This window comes from Copidosoma floridanum, unplaced genomic scaffold (assembly GCF_036245765.1).
Source record: "Copidosoma floridanum isolate Cflo_tuat_1 unplaced genomic scaffold, Cflo_Japanese_pri ptg000006l, whole genome shotgun sequence".
NCBI lineage: Eukaryota > Metazoa > Arthropoda > Insecta > Hymenoptera > Encyrtidae > Copidosoma > Copidosoma floridanum.
This window is the reverse complement of record NW_028321883.1, coordinates 17241418-17257258: the sequence shown is the minus strand read 5'-3', so window position 1 is coordinate 17257258 and position 15841 is coordinate 17241418. Positions and strand designations below refer to the sequence as shown.

The following is a 15841-nucleotide window of genomic DNA, read 5'->3' as shown; positions in this document are numbered from 1 at the left end:
GACACGATCTGCACTTCTTCTTCAGAGACCAGGCTATTTCGAGGACCCTGGCTCACCAGTCCGATAGCGTCACTTTGCGCGGCTGATAAGGTGCACACACACGCACACCTATTTGTAAAAATCATCAATAAAAGGTCTCGCGTGAAACTCACCTCTGTGATTCATATCCCGCGTTTTAACTCTTTCTAGGTGTGAATCCGTTCGTGCTGATTAGATTACGCGCGAACCAGCAATTATTTCTCACGGTTAAAAAAAGTTGGAGTCAAGGTATACTTGTTTTTTTATTTGTTTATTTTTTTTTTTTTTTCATTTTTTTTCAATGCTACCTTTGATTATAGTTGTACAGTTTTAACTGTTTTCTGAGACATTAATACAAGTATTAATAAGAAATTTAGTGATGATTTCCACACTATCAATCGTTATTTGAAAGAAAGATATGAGTAATCACGGTATGCACACGACTATTGATTTTGATGCGGTCATCGTATAAACAGCGATAACACATTTTTTGCAATTTTCAATCTCTTGTTGGTAACAAAGTATGAAAATGGATGTAGTGTTTGAATAAGTAACAAAACTTAACGAGGTAGTGAAAATTTTTTTTAAAAATTCAATCTGCTTATTTGCTTATTTGCTTTTAATAGTAGACAAATAGTAACTTTTTTTTAATGGACTAGTTTTTAGGTCAAGTTGTTTATCTCTATCTGTTCATGTCAGCAAATTAATTTTTTTTTTTTTTTTTTTTTTCAATGTTTTTCAATAACAAACATAAATATTTACGCTGAAAATAATCTTAATGCCTCTAAACCAAATCTTTTTTTGAAAGCATGCACATGCTTAAGAAAAAATTGATTTTTTAACACATTGTAGGTGTGCACACGACTTCGAGTTACAACTTGATAAGTATTAATAAAACAATTAATCACAAAAATAAACAATAAATTTGTAGGTGTTTATTCATATTTAGTGCTCGTCATATCATTATGCTTGGAAACCAAATATAAAGTACAAAATTTTTAACAATTGTACATGGCTACAGCAAAGGTGGGCTTTCCTGGAATATACGTATATGCGTCAAACAACTGCGAGTGATGACAAATCACCAGAAGAAAGATTTCGTCCTGATTAGAAATGACTAAGTTAAAATTAATATTTATTTTCTTTGTAAAAGAATATCAATCCAAAATATATTTGTTTACATGGCGTTGGATTGCTTTCAATAAATAAAAATATTTTTTTGTACTGTTACATTTATTTTTAAACAAATCATACAAATTTTCAACAATTGTCATTAACCGAATTAAATTTTTTATTTCTACGGATTCAATTCAAAAATAGAGGTATTCACAATATTACAAAATGTTCAAGTGCAAAAAATTTTTATGAATTACTCTGAAAGTTGTGATAATTTTTAAATGACATTGATTCTCATAACTGTAATTAAAAGCGTCAGATTAACAAAATATCCGTATTTTTATTTTTCACCTAACATTATTCAAAACTTACGTTTCAAATTCTTATTAATAAAAAAACAATTTTCAAATATTTCTTGGAAAAAATTTCCTGATTCAAATGCAAAGGTTAAACGCAAGTGGTTCGAAAAAATTATCTCTCTCCCGATTCTCGTTAGGTTAGACTACAAACGTATCCGGTTGATTTTTTCTATTGCATAAGATTGCATTTGCAAATAAAACCGAAAGCAACGTCATAACCTTTTAACACCGCTGGCACCTCCATCATACAAATTGGCCATGGAGAAAAATATAAGACACAGGATATCGATAGTAAGGACCTTTTTATTCTTGATTTGAGCTTCGTCACCTAAAAAATCATCAGGCACCTAACCATCAAAATTACATTACCATTTTTACACTCAAGTCATCGATACTCGACGAAGAGGCGAACGTGAAAAATTCAGCACCAGATTTCCAAAGCACCTTTCAACCAATCGACCCTACTCGCGTCATTCCACTTGAGGAGCACTCTGTCGTGGACGATGTGGTAATCAGACCCTCCTACATGGAATTCAAAGACGGCGCCGAAGGCTTGGCCATCGATCAAACTCTGACCCTTCAAAACGTTGGCAATAAGGCTGCCATCGTCAAGATCAAAAGCCCAAATTCCATGGTAACAACACGCGTACGGGTTTACGCTTAATCGGACGAGAATAAAAAAAAAACGTTCCCACAGAGCTTCAAAGTAAAAACCACCTCGAAGCAGGGCCACAGACTCTGTCCGGGCCTGAGCCTCGTCCGGGTCGTCCGCTACTCCTACAAGGTTCCCTTCTCGACCCACGCTATGATTCCTATCGAGATCAACGGGACTCCCCTAGATTACCACCTGACTTGCACTGCGTCTCAGCCTAGAACCTCCGTCGAGCCAGCTGTGCTGGATCTCGGTTGCATCGATGTTGGATCGGTATCAATCGTTAAAAAACTCAGGCTAACCAACTCTGGCGAGAAAAGTACGAGGTAAGCTAGGGATTCGCTTCTTTCAATCTCCATCGTTTGATACTCAATCGCACGAGTGGTCGTGCAGATTCATCGTTGATTTGGGACCAAACGCGATGGGAGTGAACATCCAGCCGGCGAAAGGTTTTATAAAACCGAACGACTCACTGGCACTGGATGTCCAAGTCACAGGACTTTGTGAAGGGTCGTATTGCAAGGAGTTCTGGTAGGATTTTCATCGTTGTATCGAGATTTTGTCGGAACGAATAATTTTTGTGGTTTTTTTCATTCGAAGGATCAAGTCGAGTCCGAACGTGCGGGTTACGGCGAATTTCAAGGTTGTGCGACCGAAATTGGAGATTGTGGATCCACCTGGTGTTCAAGACGGCTACTGTTTGTTGGATTTTCCAACGATTTTCGCGGGGACTTGTAAGCACCGCACTTTTACGTTGAAGAATATTTCCTCGCAAACCGCAATTTTCGTTCTATTCGGCGATGATGACGGACGTTCGACTAGTATCAAAGTAAAAATGCAGTTATCACCATCTCTATGAGATTTTACGCTTTTTTCAGTGTCCTGTTGATTGTGTTTTAGGAAATAATCGCAAAAGGAAATGCGATGTTCGATGCTTTCAAGATAGAACCGTTGGAAGGAGTATTGCAACCTTTTGAAGAAAAACTGTTTACCATAACGTAAAATATGTTTTAAATATCATTGAGATTAATAGTACTAAAGTCAAGTATTGGAATTATCCTTTTTAGTTTCCAACCAACGCAAAAAGTCTTGAAATTACAACGGAAGGAGATGAACGATAGATACGTTGACTACTTTGCTACGACCGTCAAGATATGTAAGATGAAAATCGACGAAGCCAAAGAAATTATTAGTACGTGATTGTTGATTGAGACTATTTATTTTCTGTCTTTAACGTTAATTTTAATTGTTTAGAAACGGAAACAGACACGAACATGGATATGCAAAAACGATTGTCCCAGTTGTACGTGGGTGAGTTGTGGGTAGTACACAAGTATATGTTTTCCAACTAAAGAAACTTTTTTCGATTTCCAGAAGATTCTTTGGTAGAAGAGCACGATATATCTGACGAATCGACGACCGAGAACCTCAGTACGGAAGCGACCATTTACCTTCACAGCAAAGTGGAAACAGTTAGGCTGAACTTTAATCCCGAAACCCTTAATTTGGGTGATCTAAATATTGGTGACGTAGTACAGCGTAGGATCAGTGTTGAAAACTCCTCAAGGCAGTTACCATTAATGATAACGTTTGTACCCCAACCGTTTGCCCACTGCAAGCCACAGCAGAATTATCTGAAGCCGTTGAGAACAGTTGAAATTCTCGTCACTGTAAAAGCGGAGTACAATTGTAAATTTTAATTTATTTTTGGAGATGAAACGTCAACTTCTTGAAAGGGAAAAATATATCTTGTCGACAAATTGTGCTCATTCAGTTATGTCAATGTGACATACAAATGAGTTTCACAAAATTCAAGTGCAAAGGCACTATCAGATATTAACTTTGTCTACTATCCGGTGAAATATTTAACTATTTACTTAACCCTAAATTAGAAAACGTAAAATTCAATTTTATTGGTTAATTTTTTACTCGATTTTGATGAAATGTACATTTTTCTTTCTCATACTCGCCTGTATGAAAACCAATAGCTTATTAAACTGTCACCATCATATTTTCAGTAACAAATCCGTTCGAGCTTGAATTTGACGTCATGGCCCAGAGTACGAACGACGGCGACTTTACAAAGAAAAAGAGTTGGGTTACAGTCACCAGAACACGCCTCGATTGTGATTACAATCCAACAAAATTATCTGGTCAAATAAAAAATGTCGCAAGAAGGAGCTGCGTAGCAACGTTGCCTTTCAATAAATTACCACCAGAGCCTAATTATTCGTTAACCTACACTTCTTTGGAAATGGAGAACAGATTGGCTCATCGTGAATATTGGACTCACTACTTTCGGGAAATTTTTTCGCGAACCGATAGAAATGTTATCACGACAGAAATCTTACGCGATTACGATATGGACAGCCTCTGTGACTCTATGAAGATTCCTCGATTCAATAATGTTTCGATCGCTCGCAAAGCCTTGACCCAATATCTTGAATCTAGGCGCAACGAAGACGAAGGAAAAAAGTTTTGTAAATCTTTGTCACCGACAGAAATTTACAAAATTCGTATCTCGCCTTTAAAATTGAATTTTGAAAAGGTTAATTTTTTTATCAATCCTTGAAAATTATATTTGTTTAAAAGCATATTATGATTTGAGACAAGACAGAGTTTCATCTCTTACTTCTGTAGGCATCGGTTTTTGACCGATGAATTTTCAGGTTTCCTTCAAAGTATGGATTTACTTAAATGATGCCAGATTTATGATTTTATGTTTTATTTATAATCAAAATAAATATTATGAATACAGTTTTTTTAAGCTAGTACTTAAATAGAAAGATAGCTCTCTTTTGTCTCTTAACATTGATACATTACGTTATCACAGTACTCTCGTCCAACGAATACATTGCATTGTATTATATTTTTGCATGTCTTACAGGTAGCTTTGAAAACTGATACTCATTGTCTATTTACATTAAAAAATAGAAATAGCTTTCCTGTCATGATAACCCTGATCAGCTTGAATCAACGATACATCACTTTTCCAAAAACGGACACGATCCTCCTACCTCCTGGAATCGCAACTTCATGCCCAGTACAGTTTCATTCCGAACACTTTGGCAAATACAGTTCCTTCATTAATTACAGCATCAACGGCCTACACAGATTTCAATTGCCATTTGTTGCAAACACACTTCCTAAGTACATAGAACTCACGACCAAAGAGGTTATGTTCGATAGAGGTGACCAGCACTTGCAAGAGGGTTATAGAATGCCATTCCAAGTTGTAGCTCTGGAGAACAAGCTCAACGTCAGCACTAAATTTAAGTAGGATATTAATTAACTCAACAAACAGTATGACAAAAAAATCCAACTCCCATTTATATGTATGTAAATATTACCTTCTAGATGGATAGTACCGTCAAACTCAAGCTTTTCGATCGAACCACCAATCGGTGAGCTAGCCAGTAGGAAAAAACTCTTTCTGGCCGTCTACCAGCGTCCAGACCCGTCAAAAATAGATCGCGTGGAAGCAACGCTCCGCGTTGAGGACGGCGGTCGCCACGTCTTGAGACTAGAAACAGCAGCAGTTCGTTCATCAAGTGCTGTCTACCTTATGAACGAAAGCCTGGACGCTGGTGAAATTTCATTGAATCGGGAGCACCGAATAAAAACAGCTTTGTGCAATACCGAACGTCAGCCCGTCAGCTTCGAGATCGACGAGACAAGCCTCTTACAGGGTATCCACATTCTACCGATATGTGGGGTTGTGCCAGCCCGGGGAGTTGTGGTGTTAACCGTTAGTACACAACTGTTTTGTCTCCGAAGTCCACGTGGAATTTTCACGTGAACTTCGGCAACAAAGTATTACGTTTCCTGAATACCCGAAAGGTCGTTAAGCCTAATGGGTTTCGTTTGACGTTGGGCTCTTAGGTAATCTTAAATTTCAATGCCTGTTTGGAATGCCAGACGACAATTGACATCATCGTTCAAAAACGACTGGTTCTGCAGTTAAAAGTCATTTGTAAGGTTCCTTTTCCGATACTCAAGCTAGAACCTGATTTTATAGAGATGAAGCGAATGAGCTCAAGCTCGTATCGTGTCCAAGAATTAAACGCTACCAACTTGACGAACTGTGCGATCAGAGTGAATTTTTTACTCGACGAGTATCCTGAATTTCGGATATCGCTCTCGGCGTTGAAGAAGGATGTCCTTATTGGTAGGTATATAGGTACCAACCTTGTGAGGGAAAAAAACTGCCGTTTCCTTATGCATTTAAATAAACATGTTATAGACAACCAAGAGACAATTGACATCCCAGGAAAATCTAGCCAGAAGTTTTACTTGCACTTTGAGCCGTGCGACTTAGCGACCTACTCCTTCTATTTGCCCATGATCTTTAACGAAACGTTCGGACATTTCGATATAGAAGACAGTAGTTCAAGGGCCATTGACTTCTCACAAAATTATGAGAATCTCTCAGGGTTGACGATTCTACCAATTCCAACAGAATTGCCATCTGTACGTGTTGTCTATACAGTGGCTCAGCCAACACTGTGCTTTAATAACCTGCTCTTTAAATTTGACGATAACAATCGGCAGGTCGGTGTTTCGAAAGTATGTTTTTTTGGTAATGTAAATCTATGATACATTTCAAAGACTATACACTTTTCTTTCAGGATGAATTTTCAATCTGCAATAGGTCAAAAGAGAAGCTGACGGTCATTTTAATAACTGAAGAAATTGCAAATACAAGGGATTGTCCGTTTACTATATTACACCACAGTGACAAAAAAAAGTCTTCCGCAAAAGTCCAACCGGAGTTTCAAAACAATCGTGTAAGCTGTGACTTGGCACCAGATCAGCGGGTATGTTTTGAAATCAGATTCGAATCTAGAGTTCGAAACCATGTGGTTTTCGAATGGCCAATTTTTCTGAAAGACGATGAGAGCGAGCAACGGTACAACCAACTTATTCTCGATGGAAGATATTCGGTACAAAGCATCGAGTCAGACGTGCTGGAGATTTATTTGGTCCCGATTAGATTAAACGTGATCTCGAAAGAACGCTTTGTTCTTAGAGTCGATAATTTTGAAGAATCATCTTCTATTATCGCGGAAGTTTGTGATCCTGAAATTGTTAGTGGAACATTTGATACCAGTATGATCACAGTTACATTTATGACTGGCAATAAGATCCATGCCAACTGCTCGTTCGTATACTTGTGTGATTTAATATATTGATTCCGAAGATACATTTTATGTGGTGCCACAAAATCATTAAACACTATGAAAACGAATACACTCATAAATTGTTATGAAATAATACATAGAGGTGGCATTTTCAATAAGATGCACAGATATAATACTACTCGAGTACATTAAGCGCCATGGTGAAGAATGTTTACTTCTAAGATCCTGTAAATTTTTTTATTGTCATAGGCACACAACTTAATTTGAGGTATATAATCAAAATGTATTGGTTTTAATATTGTTTGATGCTTTTTTCCGTCAAATTCAGTTTGTAACTTCATTACTTGTGGTATCGTATGAGGTGTGACCGGAATCTGCGACTATCCGATAATTTTATCTTTTGCGTATTAATAAAAACAAATTGATTTCAGGCATGATATTGAAGTAGAATTGCAATTCAAAAGTTCGATGCCAGTCTCGTTTTGCACTCTGGTGAAGTTCTCGGACGTCGAAAATTCGACTTCGGTCAACGTTACAATTTACGGTACAGCAGACGACTGTATTTTAACGACGTACATGCAAGAGAAAACGGAGATGAAAAATTTCTTGTCAGCCAAAGAGCATGGATATCCAGCTGAACTTGAAGTGGCCTTCCCTTGTAAACAAAGCCTCTCGAGAAGAGTAAAGATTTTAGTAACATAACTAATTGTTACTATAGGAGATATTTTAAGATTAAGAGCTTAGCCTACCCTGTCACCGAAATCCACTTGCAACAGTTCAAGTAAAATCCATGTAGAAGCTACGTGGAATCTACGTGGCTACGTTCAAGTGCAATTGGTTGCATAGAATTGATTCCATACGGATTCCACGTGGAATGGCACTGGACTTTGAAAATGGGGTCGTTATTTTTTTTATACGAGAAAGTGAAAGAAACTATACATTTTATTCGATGTTAACCCTTTGTTGTTCCGATAATGTTATAATGGAATATCTGTTCCATCAACTTATTATCTTGACAAACGTCATAGAAAGGATTTTTTGGGATATTTCTATTGTTCATCGTAACTATTAATCAACGAAGGGTTAGCACCTAAGGCTGTAATTTCTTTCACATTTCGGAGTATCCGAAACTCGCATTCAAAGTTGCAATTGAAAACTTGAAAACTTGAAAGATCTCCTGGCCAAGTGCAGTCGGTCGATGCAACTTCAAAAAAAAAATAGCGCTATTATTCGTTCGCATCAACAGAAATCGAAGTGCAACTTGACAGCTGTTAGCTCAAACTCGATGAAGGACGCGGTGTTCGAGAAACGTGTTTCCTTCGGAGAAAAGCTGCACGACTGGGAACACCGCAGGGTGTCGAACACTCCGAAAAACGAAAACTACTCAGATCTGGAATCAACGACGAAATCATCCTGCCAGTCAGTGACACCGTCCATGTCGTTTTATCCTTTTTTTCCATCGCAGAGTCCTTCAGGGCAAGTAAATGTACTTATTGTTAGTTGTATGATTCATTTGCACGATAATAGGAAGTTACGGATACAATTGCAGAAGTGAAAAATCGTTCATGATCGAAATCTTAGAATCGGCTGAAAAATGGATGTACGCATGCTCTTCGAGATACCAGTTTAATCCAACGCTAAATGATGGGATGACGGTAGCTCTGTCTGGAATCGGATCGGTCGAAGCGACGTCAACCGCTGATAAGAAAAAAAACTATCTCGTACCATACTCGTTTATCGATATTTTGGAATATCTAACCGATTCCTTCGAAATACGTGAAATCAATACGAGGTTAGTAAGTAATGAACTTGGAGGAGCTAAGAGCTCGTAAAAGCCTGTGAAAGACGTTTTTGGAAAAGTTATTTTAACTGTTTCGAGCCATCATCTAAAAACTCCCAAGTCGTTAAAAATTGTTTTGAGGGGCTAACTACGCTTACAAGGAGTAGTTCAAATGCTTTCAGATCTCAAAGAATTTTTAATGATTTCTCAGTGATTTGTTCGATTATAGTGTACTTGAGTTGTAAATCTAGAATAATGTGATTTCATTAAATATCAATACATTCAGTTGGTTTCAAAGAAATAAATTATTTCATGGATTGGCTAGTCCCTCGAAGTCTTTGAGACAAAATTGTGACCAAAATTTGCAACTTCTGACTTCCACTTGAAATCAAGATAGACTTATAAATTTTGGGTGTAAAAATTCTTAGCCTCTCGGTGCACACAATGAAACTAAGTTGAAAGTGATAGATAGCTGTTAGGTGGTTTTTGCAAGACAGAAATAATTATTTTTGTATTAAATCTTACATACACGGCTACGCCACAATTTTTATTTTTAAGCTTAAAAAATCGAGAGATCGGTAGCAGCGAAGAAAGAATAGAGCACACGTTGAAGGCGTACCAAGACGTCGTAGACTATTTACTGTCAAAGGGAGCTTCCATTGGGCATGTTTCAGCAGAATTTTTGCTCGACTACGATGACTACGTGACAAGTAAAAACATTGCGATCGTGAAACATAGTGTAATATACAATTGGGAGAAAAATCAGAATTTTAAAAGTCATCTGTACTAAAATATTAAAAACACCTAATGTCATGATTTTTAGGAATCGACAAGATGTACGGATTTTGTGATGCCGGAGTGCGCATTTCAGTCTCGCAGCAAGCAATCGTGGCTCGATATGATTTTACAAAGTTATAAGTGTTTCGTTTTAAATGAAGTAAGCATAACGAAATTGGAAACTCACGAGCGTTTGATGGAAGATTGTAAAAACATTGACAGGTATCGTACAACTTTTACGATTTTTTACCGAAAAATCGGTCGATATGCATTTAAAAATACAAAAAAAATCGTTCTTGTCATGTAATGATCCTTTCAAAATTATAGTAACTCATGCACTCACGGCATCAACATCGATAAGATCATTGACAAACTAAAAAAATGTAATAAAAGACAAAACAGCGAAGCAATTCTACTGGCATGGCTGGAATGTCAAAGCAACAAAATTTTCAAATCTCGAGCGGTCAACAGTTTCGATGACTGTCTCAACGACGGACTGATTTTCATCGCCGTTACAATTTCGTACTGTCCGTATTTAAAGGACGAATTTTTCAACGACATTTTTCTTGATCCGTCAAATGTTAATGAAGTAAGTGTAGAAATTGTACTATGAAAAGTATCCTTATAGTATTTATTGGTAACAGTTTAGTTCATTGGGTAGAACCCTAAATTCATATGATAATACAGCAGTAAATTTAAAAAAGGGATAATAAGTGAAAATAAGTAAAGATTTCTTCAAAAAACTAATTATAAGTGAACTTGTGGTAAGCAATAACAAGTTACAGTAAGTTAGTGATGGACAATAAAGTAAATATAGTGTCGAACCACTCCATAAGGGTACTCAGTATATTAGCGGGGTTTTCTGCCTTACTGACTGCGTATGTGTATGATAAAACCAATATTTTTAAAGAAAAACCATAACATCGTTTGCCTGATACTGGCGTGGAAAAAAATTCGTCTGGGATACATCGTCACTCCTCAGGACATTTTGAACTCTAATTGCGTTCGAATGCTGATGCTGACGGCGCATCTGTTTCAACATTTGCCAACTTACTTGGTCAAAAACAAAGTAAAAATTATTTCACCCCACGAATATTTGTACGTTAAGCGAAACATCCCATGAGAAACATTGATTTTTACCAACAGATATCGTTCACCTGTCCTCTTACACAGTCGATTTACCAACAAATCAGGTTGTCTACGGCCAGTACTGATCAAACAGTTAATTATGTAGTCGAATTCATTGGCAACGACGCCAATCTGTTCAGTTCGAAAGTAATCGTACCTGTATACCCGCGCAAAAATAATCAAATCAAAGTTACTTACCACGCCTGCAAAATTTCGATTGTTCGAGGTAAGTTTTAGGAGGTTGCATTACAGAAAATCGTTTTTTTTTTGTTTGTTATATTAATGGTATTTTAATTGAATTTTATTAGGTGCTAAATTAAGATTAAAATTTTAATTTTTTATAAATTGTCAATTAGTCATTAACAAAGTAGACCATATCAAACAGTGTAAAAAGTTGAGGATGAAATCCTACTGTTTTCGAAACCGATTTTCAGTCTATCTGCTACTCTGCGGATCGGCGATAGGTCCCAACTTCGGCGAAAACCAAGTTTTCCTTCTCGAAGCTTCTCCCAGTGAACTGGAGATCTCAAGCACTCACACGATTCACGGCAAGTTATACCAAGTCATCGAAAAAACCTTGGACGTCTCGGTACCGTACGATCACCCGAAAGATTATGAAATATGGCTGTCCGATGAACTTCCAAAAAATCAAAGTAATGAATTCCATTATAGCTATATTTTTCTTTTCTGTGCACTGAGAAAAAAAAATTTTTCAGGTGAACTGAGAATGAGTAGATGGGCCGACTTGAGGTCAAAAAAACTGCCCAGACGTTTGTTCATTGACGAAAATCTGTTGAAAATCGAGGACGATTCCCGGAACGCAAAAATCACGGTGACCATATCCTACGTGACGCGAGAGACGCGATCATATTGGATAATCTTTCGATCGACGTCAACCGATTTTATTTTACAGGTGATATATAATTCACAATTATCCCTGGAGCTGATTTACCTTATTTAGTGTACGTTACACTTATAGAGATCCCAAATCCCTAAAGAAAATTATCTTAGTGAATAATTAACTATAAGTGACAATAATTATTAGTAAAGTCCACATTTGAGACAGAATATAATTCAATGTTGTTTGTTTTCATTATTTTTTTATTTTCGTCTTTAATGATATCTCAAATATAAAAAAATAATATAAAAACCGATAATAAAATAATAATCGTTACGAACTGTAACTAATCGAAACTTTTAGTTGACAATGTTTATTATTTGTTAGTAATGACTATGAAATGTTTGAGTAACAGATAATGACTTGTATGAATCGTAACCGATAGTTAATCAAATAAATTTATTAATGTTATTTAATGATAGAATTAAACCATATTTTCCGATTCCGATTTCACAAATAAAAAGTATTTAAAAAGATTTACTAATAGCAAATGTTAGGTCAATGATAAATGTTATTATAATCTCAAGGCTTCACCAACTATTATAAGTTTTTATTTTTTACCTTTTTTATAAATAGTTAATGGTAATGAAATGAATGGGATTATTTTTGTTTGGGATGTAGAAGCAAAGTAAAACATTAGAAAAATTTAAAAAATAAAAAGCAAATCTGGTGAAAAAGTGAAAGTAACAACTTTTCTCCTCACTAACAGTGGAATCTAAATTGCACAATAATTGACCAGTTACGTAAGTTTTAAAATTATTGTCTGTCTTGCAATGAGTTCCCACGTGAAAAGGGTCCAGAGGCTCTACAAACGTACGTCCAGCCCAACAATTCAAGATCGTTGACTTTATTTCGCAGATCGATTCCACGTGCAAATCTCCCATCACTGACAATAGCACAGTAGAAATGACGAAGGAAGAATGCATCTGCCCCAGTTTTCCCAAACGGATGTTCAGCGCCGAGTGTCCACTGGCCAAAACATTGTTCATCCGTTCGAAAAATATTCAGTTGCAGAGCTGCCTGCTCCGAGCGTTCAAAAAGACACTGCCTCTCAAGGAAGATGCGTTTTGGAGCCAGAATTTGGGTAACGGCCCTGCAATTGTTACTTTGCGGTCAAACTCGATTATTCATCTTGAAAATTTGATTTACATAGACAACCCCATTGGATTGCGCTTCGTCAACTGGATGATAAAAAACGTCGAAGAGTTTGAACACGCGTTCGATTCACGAGTTACTTACAACGTAACGTGCAACAAAAAAGCTGATTTACTTGTGTACCCCAAGTTTATTACGATTGAAAGTGCGTACAGAACATCATTGACTTGGATACTAGAAAGTATACAAAGTTTATCGTTGCTGTTGCAGGTGATCAAAGCCACGACGACGAAAAAGTCGAGCTGAAGCTTCACGTTTCGAGGGTCGATACGGAATTGAAAAATGCCCTTGTTACTTTGATCTCGTTGGATAAAAAAGAAGTTCGGGCTTGTCGAGTCGATTTTTTATACGAAGAGTCGGTATCCTCGGAATCAAAGGTAAAAAAGCAGTAAATATCACAAACAAATCGCAAATCAACAAAAAAAAAAAGTCCTAATGTTGGAAAGTTTTGTGGCAAACTCAGAATACATCAATAAAATTGAAGATCAGTTGATGCAATCAACAACAAAAATTTGTGCTTGGGATGGATTAGTACTTATACTAAGCTTATATATAATTAGGTACTCATACTTCGGTCTAACTTGGTCTTACGTACGTATATTGTGCCTTTGTTAAGTAACCAAGTATAAATTTATGTCACTCAAGAAATTACATCAATTTAAGGCGAATTAGGTCTTATCACTCATCAGCTACACCATACCACAGTACAGTGAATAAATGCATGAATTAAGTTTTTCAATTTTACAACCACATTATTCCCCGTATGTCCTAATGTAAACCACAAATAACCATTTATTGCGAATTTTGTTTTTTAACACGTCAAATTTTCGTCGAAAATAACGCGGATTTTGTGACCAACCCATTATCTATTCACTACTTTACTATCCTTTCTTCGGGAATATTACTTAGAATACGCATATAACACACTACAAATAACATAAACAACAACAATAACAACAGTAACAACAATCTTATAGATGTAACATAAAAAGTTGACGTTGTATTATGTGCTGTTAGCGGCAAGTTTACAATCTTATCTTTTAGCCGAAAATCTACCTCCTATGTATTTATACTTTTGGAGATCGATTTTCGGATAAAAGATAGATTGTAAACTTGCCGCAAATAGCACAGAAAATGTTAACTTATTATTTTCTATTTATCAAATTAGTTGCGGCTGGTTAACTATATATGGCTCCATTGTAAGTTGTAATGATTATTTTGATCAGCGCCATCTAGCGGTCTTCATTCTTTCGCCAAAAGTGGCCTCTAAAATTCTGAAACCGAGCATAAGAGCTTAGAGCCATTTAGTCAATTATAAACCAGCCGCAACTCATCTTGTAGCTATAAAATGAAAAAAAAACGATACACGTGTTTTTGGCGGCAAGTTACAAACTATCTTAAACTCGAAAATTTATCTTTCAAAGTATAAATACATAGAAGATCGATTTTTTGGTAGAAAATAGATTGTTAACTTGCCGCCAAAAACACGTGTATCGTTTTTTTTTCATTTTATAGCTACAAGATGAGTTGCGGCTGGTTTATAATTGACTAAATGGCTCTAAGCTCTTATGCTCGGTTTCAGAATTTTAGAGGCCACTTTTGGCGAAAGAATGAAGACCGCTAGATGGCGCTGATCAAAATAATCATTACAACTTACAATGGAGCCATATAGTTAACCAGCCGCAACTAATTTGATAAATAGAAAATAATAAGTTAACATTTTCTGTGCTATTTGCGGCAAGTTTACAATCTATCTTTTACCCGAAAATCGATCTTTCACCATTAACTCATGGAAGCATAGCCCTTCCACTTTATAGTTCCAATATAATAGTACTAATTATAGTCCATCAATAGTACGAAATATTAGAAATAACTTTATTCTTATTATCCTACTTAAACGCTTAAATAACAATCTGCTGCAAAGCGCAGCAATATTTTTCATAATTTAGTATAGAAGTTCAGGAAGTGACAATTATATGATTACAAGACTAATAGGTGCTTTTGTGACTCATGACCCATACCTACGTTTTACCTGTGAAACCTGAATTGACGTTGCTGTATCTTGTGTGCTGTCACTGCAGCATTTATGTAATTCACGAATCGATGTGCATTTATTTAATGAAAAAGACGAGACCATGCGGAAACTGACGAAACGCATGCCAAGTCTGCGTTTAAGTCTTGATCTTTATTAAGTTACGTAAGTAGACGTAAAACCCAAGTGAAAGGGCTTCTAACCAGTGAAATAACTGACCATTAAATAAAAAAAGGGCAAAGAAAACACAGAAGGCACGTTAATTTAATTTTATTTTTATGTTGAGCTTGTAATACATACATAGCCTTGTTTCACATACAGAAGTTGTAACATTCTTTTTCTCTCAAGATACATGATTTTCAGAACCAAGGTACACTTTTCGAAAAACTTAATCCTATTTTTACATGTTTGATCTAAAAAATTACCGTGCGCTGTTTCACCTGTAAGTGGATCTGAGCTGTAGAGACAACATTTCTACCGTTTCTTTCAAGGATGTGAATTGAATTTTCACCTGTATAACTAGCAGCATTTAAATAAGTCAGAGATTTAAAAATTATACTTCATTCACCTCGTTCTCGAGATTACTCGTAGTTACTAGTTACCCTGAAAAGAAACTATATACATATGTCTATATATAACGCAAGGAAAGGGGTTCACTTCCCTGCGCCTGCCGCGTGAGCCTCTCATATTATTTCGTTGCGCGCTAGACTGAACATCGTGCGCTAATATAGGTAAAAGTAAAGTGATGGACAAGAGAAAGGCTGAAGACAGGGACGACGAGGTTC

The 15841-nt window shown here is 36.4% G+C and overlaps 1 protein-coding gene across 1 annotated transcript; it reads left to right on the top strand.

Moving 5' to 3' along the window:
* The first annotated feature begins 1751 nt into the window (after positions 1–1751).
* LOC149375560 (cilia and flagella-associated protein 47) lies at positions 1752–13416 on the top strand. The gene is made up of 27 exons (XM_089598750.1): positions 1752–1784; positions 1879–2127; positions 2191–2471; positions 2539–2676; positions 2746–2974; positions 3046–3143; positions 3213–3337; positions 3400–3456; positions 3520–3834; positions 4164–4693; positions 5033–5421; positions 5503–5893; positions 6028–6313; positions 6389–6711; positions 6774–7306; positions 7718–7967; positions 8533–8762; positions 8836–9078; positions 9625–9805; positions 9890–10065; positions 10171–10432; positions 10754–10912; positions 10990–11197; positions 11406–11624; positions 11688–11884; positions 12728–13169; positions 13235–13416. The coding sequence occupies exons 1-27, from the start codon at positions 1752–1754 to the stop codon at positions 13414–13416; spliced, it is 6726 nt and encodes a 2241-aa protein (XP_089454876.1).
* Positions 13417–15841: the final 2425 nt, after the last annotated feature.